The sequence below is a fragment of the Danio aesculapii genome, chromosome 5, assembly GCF_903798145.1.
Source record: "Danio aesculapii chromosome 5, fDanAes4.1, whole genome shotgun sequence".
Classification (NCBI taxonomy): domain Eukaryota; kingdom Metazoa; phylum Chordata; class Actinopteri; order Cypriniformes; family Danionidae; genus Danio; species Danio aesculapii.
This window is the reverse complement of record NC_079439.1, coordinates 65,138,158-65,148,607: the sequence shown is the minus strand read 5'-3', so window position 1 is coordinate 65,148,607 and position 10,450 is coordinate 65,138,158. Positions and strand designations below refer to the sequence as shown.

At 38.8% G+C, this 10,450-nt stretch overlaps 1 protein-coding gene across 1 annotated transcript; it reads left to right on the top strand.

The window, feature by feature from the left end:
• Positions 1–8,537: 8,537 nt before the first annotated feature.
• cmlc1 (cardiac myosin light chain-1) lies at positions 8,538–9,267 on the top strand. Its single transcript, XM_056457083.1, has one exon. The coding sequence runs from the start codon at positions 8,553–8,555 to the stop codon at positions 9,141–9,143; it is 591 nt and encodes a 196-aa protein (XP_056313058.1). The 5' UTR covers positions 8,538–8,552; the 3' UTR covers positions 9,144–9,267.
• Positions 9,268–10,450: the final 1,183 nt, after the last annotated feature.

The following is a 10,450-nucleotide window of genomic DNA, read 5'->3' as shown; positions in this document are numbered from 1 at the left end:
AGTTGGCATTTCTGTGTGGAGTTTGCATGTTCTCCCCGTGTTTGCTCCGTGGGTTTCCTCTGGGTGCTCCGGTTTCCCCCACAGTCCAAAGGCGTGCACTATAGTGAATCAGCTAAAATTGTCCGTAGTGTATGTGTGTCTGAGTGTGTATGGATGTTTCCCAGTCATGGGTTGCAGCTGGAAGGGCATCCGCTGTGTAAATCATATGCTGGATAAGTTGGCGGTTCATTTCGCTGTGGCGACCCCAGATTAATAAAGGGACTAAGCCGAAAATGAATGAATGAATGACTTTCGTTCTTCCGTTGGACACAAAAGAAACAACTTTGTGTTTAATAGACGTCTAATAGACATTTAAACGTAGACAGCTTGGCTAAAACAAGGCTAAACTTGGGCTGTCAGTGAAAATCTAATAGACGTCTAAAAATAGGCCAAAACTAGACTAGTCGTCAAATAGACAGACTTTATATGTGCAGTCATTCATTTCTGTCTATTTGACGACTAGTCTAGTTTTGGCCTATTCTTAGACGTCTATTAGATTTTCACTGACAGCCCAAGTTTAGCCTTGTTTTTAGCCAAGACCACTATATTTAGACGTCTAAAAAATACGCTCTGTATGTTCTTTTGTGTTCGGCAGAGGAAAGAAACTCTTAAAGGTTTAGAACCACTTTAGAGTACATTTTCATTTGGGGGTGAACTATCCCTTTATGTACAGTGGAATAAGATAAAAAAGGGACATCGGTGCATGTCTTCAGGCTGTGTCTCATTAATACATGTTCATTCCAGCTGTGGCACTTTCTCACAGTGGGACGTCAGTGACTTGCCTGACACTGATGACCAATCACTCAAGTAAATCCGGTTAATTATTTATTGTAAATACTTCTACAGACACTTATACAGTTGAAGTCAGAATTATTAGCCCCCCTGTTCATTTTTTTCCCCCCAATTTCTGTTTAACGGAGAGAAGATTTTTTTCAACACATTTCTAAACGTAATAATTTTAATAACTCATTTCTAATCACTGATTTATTTTATCTTTGCCATGATGACAGTAAATATTATTTTACTAGATAATTTTCAAGACACTTCTATACAGCTTAAAGTGACATTTAAAGGCTTAACTACATTTTACATTTACATTTAGTCATTTAGCAGACGCTTTTATCCAAAGCAACTTACAAATGAGGACAAGGAAGGAATTTACACAACTATAAGAGCAGCAGTGAACAAGTGCTATAGACAAGTTTCAGGTGTGTAAAGTCTAAGAAGCAAAGCATTAGTAATGTTTTTTTTTTTTTTGAGAGAGAGTACAGGTAGTGGTATAGCCAGAGAGGCAGTTACAGATTAGGAGGGAAAGTGGAGACTAAATAGTTGAGTTTTTAGTCTTTTTTTGAAGACAGCAAGTGACTCGGCTGTTCTGATGTAGTTAGGGAGTTCATTCCACCAACTGGGCAGATTGAATGCGAGAGTTCGGGAAAGTGATTTCTTCCCTCTTAGGGATGGAACAACGAGGCGACGTGCATTCACAGAACGCAAGTTTCTGGAGGGCACATAAATCTGCAGAAGTGAGAGCAGATAAGGAGCAAAGCCAGAGGTCGCTTTGTAAGCAAACATCAGAGCTTTGAATTTGATGCGAGCAGCAACTGGCAGCCAGTGCAAACGGGTGAGTAGCGGAGTGACATGTGCTCTTTTGGGTTCATCGAAGACCACTCGGGCTGCTGCGTTCTGAAGCAGCTGAAGAGGTTTGATAGAATTAGCTGGAAGCCCGGCTAGTGGAGAGTTGCAATAATCCAGTTTGGAGAGGACAAGAGCTTGAACAATGAGTTGAGCTGCAGGTTAATTAGGTTAACTAGGCAGGTTAGGGTAATTAGGCAAATTACTGTATAACTATGGTTTGTTCTGTAGACTATCGGAAAAATATATACAGTAGTTTAAAGGGGCTAATAATTTTGACCTTAAAATGGTTTAAAAAAAATTCAAAACTGCTTTTATTCTAGCCAAAATAAAACAAATAAGACTTTTTCCAGAAGAAAAAATATTATCAGGCATACTGTGAAAATTTCCTTGCTCTGCTAAACAATAAAAATATTTAAAAAGGGGAAAAAAAATCAAAGGGGGGCTAATAATTCTGACTTTAACTGTATATAAATGCATGTAGTTGTATGTTCTCTCCCAGCAGGCAACCAACGTCATAAGATGTTAATATTAGGTTAGATTTAGGTCCTGACGTCAGGTGACCAAAATTCAACGTCTAGCCAGCGTCTAAGGACAACGTTATTTTGATGACCAATAACAACATCAAATGACGTTGTTATTTGGTTGATTTTAGGTTGCCCTGGAAAGGGACTAAAATCCAACGGCGAGCTAGCATCTTAAACCACTGTCATATTGCCGTCAAATACGGACATTTATTCGTCAGGTACGGCAACCACAATGCAACATCTGATAGACGTCGTATGGATAATGTTCACACAATGGCAAGCTGTAACATCATTAGACGTTGATATTTGGTTGATTTTAGGTTGGACATTGTACATGGATGTCGGCCTAACATTGGGTTCTGAAGTCAACTTGATTTTTATTTCTAAACAAAATGCAATGTCCCCACGTTGTTGGTGTACAATGTCAGTCTGACCTCATGTTGATGTCCTGTGCCTGCTGGGTTGTTTGTATTAAGAAAATGCTACACAATGCTAGACTAACTGAGAGTTGCCAAAGAATCGTCACGCTGTAAAACAGTCTTTTTTTTTTATTGTTTTCATTTATTAATTTTCTTTACGGCTTAGTCCCTTTATTAATCAGGGGTCACCACAGCGGAATGAACCGCCAACGTATCCATCCTATGTTTTACGCAACGGATGCCCTTCCAGCTGCAACCCATCACTTGGAAACACCCATACACTCTCATTGACACAGAAACTCATACACTAAGTACAATTTAGCTTACTCAGTCCACCTGTAGCACATGTCTTTGGACTCCGGAGACACCAGGAGGAAACCTATGTGAATACCCTGTTTCCTCCACAGTCCAAAGACATGCGCTATAGGTGAACTGAATAAGTTAAATTGGCTGTAGTGTATGTGTGTGTATGCGAGAGCGTATGGGTGATTCCCAGTATTGGGTTGTGGCTGAAAGGGCATCCGCTGCGTAAAACATATGCTAGATAAGTTGGCAGTTCATGCTGCAGTGGCGACCTCTGTTGAATAAAGTGACTAAGTCGAAGGAAAATGAATGAATATCTACTATTACGTTGCTGGGTTTTTTTCACATTCAAAATTCACATTTGAGCCACAAGATGGCAGACTTTTATACCTTTAAAATCATACAGTCAGTGGTTTTAAAGAGTTATGTCATAGCCATCCACAAATACACCCAGTTCTGCCGTTTTCACAAATAAATATCATGATTCTTGACGTAATTGATTCCTGACAGGTTTGATTAAAGGGAATTTACCCTAAAAATCTAAATGTACTCACTATTTACTCGCCTTCAAGTGCCTTTTTGATTTTCTTCCTTCTGTTGAACACAAAAGAAGATATTTTGAAGAAAGATGAAAAACTGTAACCATTGACTTCCATGGTAGAAAAAACACAAGTATGGAAGTCAATGGTTTTAGCTTTCCGACATACTTCAAAATACCTTCTTTTGTTTTCAAAACGAGTAAAAGTATGAGCAAATGATGACAGAATTTTCTTTTTTTTTTTTTTTGGTGAACTATCTCTTTAATACCATATATATTGTTAAATAAAACCTATATAAAGTGTGAGCTTTGAGTACAATTTCTACTAGACTAGTTGATAAGATTGTGGTATCTTTATTTTGTTCTAAGTGTGCTTAAAATACTGTGTTATAATCAGCATGATGGTGACGGAGTGCTGGTATGTGCTGCTCTTAGAATAGATTCACTCTTATCACCTGTCTGCAAAATTACTAGCTGCTCTTAAAGGGATAGTTCACCCGAAAATGAAAATATACTTAAAATGTATGAGCTTCTTTTATTCTGTTAAACACGAAAGAATATATTTGTAACATAGTTGGTAAATGATGGCCATTGACATCCATGAACATATTATAGAAGTCAATTGCTAGTTTCCTACATTTTTCAAAATATCTTCCTTTTTGCTCAACAAGTGGAGGGAGAGTAATATATTAGATTTAATTTGATTCCTTTAACCCACGTTATAAATAAAAGAGTAAAAGATGAAGCTTTTCACATGGGTGAACTATTCCTTTAACCCACAAATAAATTATTTTAACAGTTTGTTCTACTAATGTAAATATATAATTTGTGAAATTTTTATAACAATTACAGTAGTGAGCGATACAAAGGCTCAGTGGTTAGCACTGTCACCTGAACTGTGCAAGAAGGTTGCTGGTTTGAGTCCCGGCTGGGTCAGTTAGCATTTCTGTGTGGAGTTTGAATGTTCTCCCCATGTTCGTGTGGGTTTCCTCCGGGTGCTCCGGTTTGTTCCACAGTCCAAAGACAAGCCCTATAGGTGAATTGGATGAACTAAATTGGCGCGTGTGTATTGACGTTTTCCAGTAATGGGTTGCAGCTGGAAGGGCATCCGCTGTGTAAAACATATGCTGGATAAGTTGGTGGTTCATTCCACTGTGGCAACCCCTGACGAATAAAGTGACTAATCCAAAGGAAAATGAATGAATGAATGAATTACAGTTGTAAGGTCTCGTAGAGGCTACCATCATCTTTGTGTTGATAAAAACAACACAAATAATCTACTTAAACAGGGTTTAATTTAAAGCAATCGCTTACTTTTACATGCCTTCATGTCTTTTCTCTTTTTAATTTTCAGTAAATCCTTAAACAAGTTTTTTGTTGTTGTTGTTGTTGCTGAAACCATTGTCCTTAGTGGTTCACAAAATGTCAATGTTCAAAAGCCTTATAATCCAATAACTCCAGTAACACTCCAGGGTTTTTCCAATGAATATTTCAATGAGTGCCCTATGAAGGGTTAAAGCACATAAGCCAAAAGTACCAATGCAACAAGTTCTGAGGTTTGTGCTCCAGACTTGTGTGTTTAATATCATTTGAGAAGTCCAACCTTTTACATATTCTCATTATTTAACATACTTTATTACATGACAGGAAGCTCTCACACTGACGATGTTCCTGTACACACTCTGAAACACTTGTTGATCTATGAATTAAAGGTATTTTTTTGTGTAAAAATGTTAAATGTCTTGCACAGATTGATAGTTTTGCCTCAGTGTATCATCATGTTCTACAGATTTGTATGTTTTGTGTTTAGATGTTTTAATGACTTTCAGTTTTCAGGTATTTACTTGCACTTACTGAATCACCAGTAATATTTTACTGAATATATATATATATATATATATATATATATATATATATATGAATATGGATCTTGAATGGTCAAAGGGTGAGTAACCTAACAGCAAATTTACAATTTTTGTGTGAACAAATCAATTTTTAACACTTTATTAAAAACCTGATGAACAAGTTTTACAACATGGGGCTATTTAAAGGGATTGTTCCCTTAAAAATGAACATTCTGCCATCATTTACTTACCCTTTACTTGTCAAACCCCTGTTTGAGTTTCTTTCTGCTGCTGAACACAAATGTAGACATATTGAAATGTGTAAAACCGATAACCATTGACTTCTATACACACTAAAAAAGAAAGGTACAAGAGCTGTCACTGGGGTGCGACCTCTTCAAAAAGTACATTTTGTACCTTAAAGGTGCACATTGGTTCCTTAAATGAACAGTTTTGTACCTGAAGAGTATACTTTCAGGTACCATGAAGTACACAATCATACTTTTTAGGTATAAACATGTACTTTTAAGGTACAAATGTGGACCTGAAAGGTATAAAAGTGTAATTTTTGAAAAGGTACCACCCCAGTAACACCTTTTGTACCATTATTTTTGAGAGTGTAGAAGTTTACAATATTCTTCAAAATGTCGTATTTCAGGGCGGTGCGGTAGCAGAGTGGGTAGTGCTTTCACCTCACAGCAAGAAGGTCGCTGGGTCAGATGGTATTTCTGTGTGGAGTTTGCATGTTCTCATGAGAGAGAGAAGTATGAGAGTGTATGGGTCTTCCCAGTGATGAGTTGCAGGGCATAAGGGAATAAGTTGGAGGTTCATTCCACTGTGGCGACCCCTAAATAATAAAAGGACTAAGCTGAAAAGAAAATGAATGAATGTCTTTTTCATGTTCAACAAAGAAAAAGAAAGCCATAAATGTTTGGAAGCACTTGAGGGAGAATTAGGCCCAATTCCAGCCCTTAACCCAGGGGTGTCCAAACTCGGTCCTGGAGGGCCGGTGTCCTGCAGATTTTAGCTCCAACTTGCCTCAACACACCTGCACGGATGTTTCTAGAAAGCCTAGTAAGTGCTTGATTAGCTAGCCCAGGTGTGTCTGATTGGGGTTGGAACTAAACTTTGCAGGACACCGGCCCTCCAGGACCGAGCATGGACATGCCTGCCTTAACCCTTCTCCTTACCCCTACCCCTCGTTTTGCGCATTCACGTCAAAGGGTAGGGGTGTCCCAATTCTCTTTAGCTTGAAGGGGTAGGGCTAAGGGCTCGAATGAAGATTTTTCAGGACCACACTCGAAACCAAAGGGTAAGAAAATTTCCCAGAATACACCAGCTACAATGGCAGAATCACTGCACCCGGAAGTAAGGAGATCCACAAATTAGTTTATATTGTCTTTATTACGGATTTTTACAACAAACAAGCTCATGTTGTAATATATTCATGACCGCATTCATGTTTTACCGTCATGTTTTGAAAAAAAAAAACGCTAAAATAAAAACCGCTAAATTTCGCGATCTATAATCCAAAATCATAACTCCTGTACAGCAGTCCCACAACATTCTGACACTCGATGACACTCGAATACCCTGTCAGTAATGTCTAGTATCCGGGAATGAGCTTTTTACAGTGTCTGCTATAATGTTAATGTTGTTTTTGGTGTGTTTACACAGATGAATATGGCCACTGTTTAAATGCACAGTACATTTACAATCTTATTGTCACATTAGACCGTTATGATAATATGATATATGCCTTCAGTGATTTCTTGAAGATAAATACCAAAAAATAACACAACTGGAATATTTACAGCTGTTGCCATCGTCTGATCTCATATGAAGCAAGAGATCGAGATGACATATGATGACGTGTGCAGGTGCAGTAGTGCTGTCCCAATTCTTAGGGGTAAATTTTGAAGCCCTTCCCCAAGACAGTAGTTATAAATTACCCATTAAATTGTATTTTCCCCCTCGAAAAAAAGAGGGAAAATCCTGGTCTTGCTGGTCCTGACTAGCATTGAGACCAACAAAACCAGCATTGAAACTAGCAAGACCATCATACCCGCATCAAAACATACCTTACCAGGCAGCATATGCTGGTTTTTTCAGCAGGGCACCCTCTGTTGTAAGGGCCAAGGGGAAGGGGTAGGGGTACAAAAAAATTGTAATTGGGCCTTAATGTAAAATATTTAATCATTCATATTCTTTTCGGCTTAGTCCTTTTATTAATCTGGGGTTGCCACAGCAGAATTAACTGCCAACTTATCCAGCACATGTTTTTTGCAGCGGATGCTCTTCCAGCTGCAACCCATCACTGGGAAACATCCATACACACTCATTCACACACATACACTATGGACAATTTAGCTTACCCAATTCACCTGTACCGCATGTCTTTGGACTGTGGGGGAAACCGGAGCACCCGGAGGAACCCCGCGCGATCACAGGGAGAACATGCAAACTCCACACAGAAACGCCAACTAACCCAGCCGAGGCTCAAACAAGCTACCTTTTTGCTGTGAGGCGATCGTGCTACCCACTGCACCACCGTGATGCCCTAATGTAAAATATCATAAAATAATAACAATATTAATACATATTAAGATAATCACAAGACAATAAATGAACACAATAAATTAAATGTTACGTTAACACTTATACGATGAGCTGCTGTGTCTATCGGTAGTACAGCAAATATGATGTCATTCTCTCTTCTGTGTGCCGTTATCAGTCTCGCACATTTTTTGAAAATATGAAAACATTAGCTTAAAGTGGTTTATGTATTTATTTATTTTTAGCAAATTGGCGGTGGTTCATTCTGCTGTGGCGACCTCTGAAATAGAGAGTGGAGGGAAAATGAGAGAAAATTGGAATGCGTAACAATGATTTGTTGTACTCTCGCATTTAATGCACTCTAAGGTTGCCCAACTACAACAATTTCCACTGCTGAGAAACCTTGAAATTTGAAAAGTGACAGCGAGTACATTTGTGGTTGGACCATTTCTATTTGAGAATGTTTATGACGTTTGTTCATCATTGTTCACAAATTGGTGGTTGGTGGTCTTATCTACTGGACAGAATTAGCATTTCAGCAAGGCATGAGCAGCACTCGAGTCTGTTCCAGTTCATTTCCTTATATAGTCTGCCACCGTTCTGATAACTCTTATCACACATTCTGACTTGTCAGTATAAAAGCCCAACATGGGGGCTCTTACAACACACTTCCCAGTCTTTTCCCATCAGCATCATGGCACCAAAAAAAGTGGAACCCAAGAAACCAGAGCCGAAAAAACCTGAGGCCAAAAAAGAAGAAGCTCCTGCTCCTGCACCAGTTCCAGAGACACCCAAAGAGCCCGAAGTGGACCTGAAGAGCGTCCCGCTGGATTTTAGCCCAGACCAGATTGAAGAGTTCAGGGATGCCTTCACTCTCTTTGATGAAACGCCAACGGGAGAGATGAAGATAAGGTATGCTCAGTGTGGAGATGTGATGAGGGCTCTGGGTCACAACCCTACCAATGCTGATGTTCTGACAGTACTGGGCAAGCCCAAAGCTGAAGAAATGAACACCAAATACCTGGACTTTGAGACGTTCCTACCCATGCTGCAGCATATCTCAAGAGCCAAGGACCAGGGGACGTTTGAGGACTTTGTTGAGGGTCTGAGAGTCTTTGACAAAGAGGGAAACGGAACAGTGATGGGCGCTGAGCTCCGTCACGTCTTGGCAACGCTTGGGGAGAAAATGACAGAGGATGAGGTGGACCGTCTGATGGCCGGACAAGAAGACGCCAATGGCTGCATTAACTACACGTCCTTCATCAAGCACATCCTTTCCGGGTGAGCCGACGCTGCAAAGATTGCAGGATGAAATTGGAACTCTAAATGGCAACTGTCAAAACACTGGAAAGCAAATACGTCTTGTCTGTATGTCTTGGAAAGCATCAAATAAAATCCATCCAAACGTTGTTTCGTCTGAGATTTTTTGTTCTCTTAATCTTGTTGTTGAGATGTCAAACTTAGATGTGTGTAGAGTAGGAAGAAGGTACTGTCGGAAATTACCAATGTCTGTTTTACATTTTTAAGCATACATACATGTGTTTAGCTAATATCGATAACATTTCAGTAAAGTTAATATCATGATCATGTTGGAGATTAATATTTGTATAGCTGTCCAATACCTCTGGACCCAATGGAAAATCAATTCCATGTGATATTGTAGCCTTAACACTTTAATCTTCTTGTTGAGATGTAAAACTCAGATGTGTGTGGAGTAGGAAGGTACTGCTTTAACATTTGTAAAACACCAATGGCTCTTTTCCATTTCAAAGCATATACGTTTAGCTATTATCGATAACATTTCAGTAAACTTAATATCACGATTATGCTGAAGATAAGAATTTGTAGTTGCCCAATGCCTCTGGACCCAATGGAAAAATCAGTTCTATGGATCTGTGATATGATATTGCATACTTACAGCACTTTTACTGAGATCTTTTGTTCTTGTAATGTTTTTGTTGAGACGTCAAACTCAGATGTGTGTAGAGTATGAAGATATTGCTTTAACTGTCGGAAAACACCAATGACTCTTTTCCATTTCGAAACATACATACATACATGTGTTTAGCGATTATCTATGTCAATTCAGTAAAGTTAATACCATGATTATGTTAGAGATCAGAATTTGTATAGTTGCCCGATACCTCTGGACCCAAAGTGAAATCAATTCCATGGATCTGTGAAATGATATTGCATACTTACACCACTTTTACTGAGATTTTTTGTTCTTATAATCTTGTTGTCGAGATGTCAAACTCAGATGTGTGAAGGAAGGTACTTCTTTAACTGTCGGGAAAACATGATCTACAACAAGCTGTACTCTAGAAAATAAAGGTGCCAGCAAAGACCAAAGAGCAGTTTTGGAAGTGATGCCCTATCGGAAGTTTTTTTTCTTCTTACATTTTTCTTAGTGCCATAAACAACCTTATGTAACTGTTCACTCTAATGTGATTGGCTGAAGAGTGTTCCAAGTGCAATAATCTCAAGGCTGAGTTTTCACTGTAATACTGTGCCTTTTTGTTTCTTGGCAGATTATTATTTGTATAACCACAGTTTTACTTCAAATATCATGGTTAGTGTATCAATTGTCAA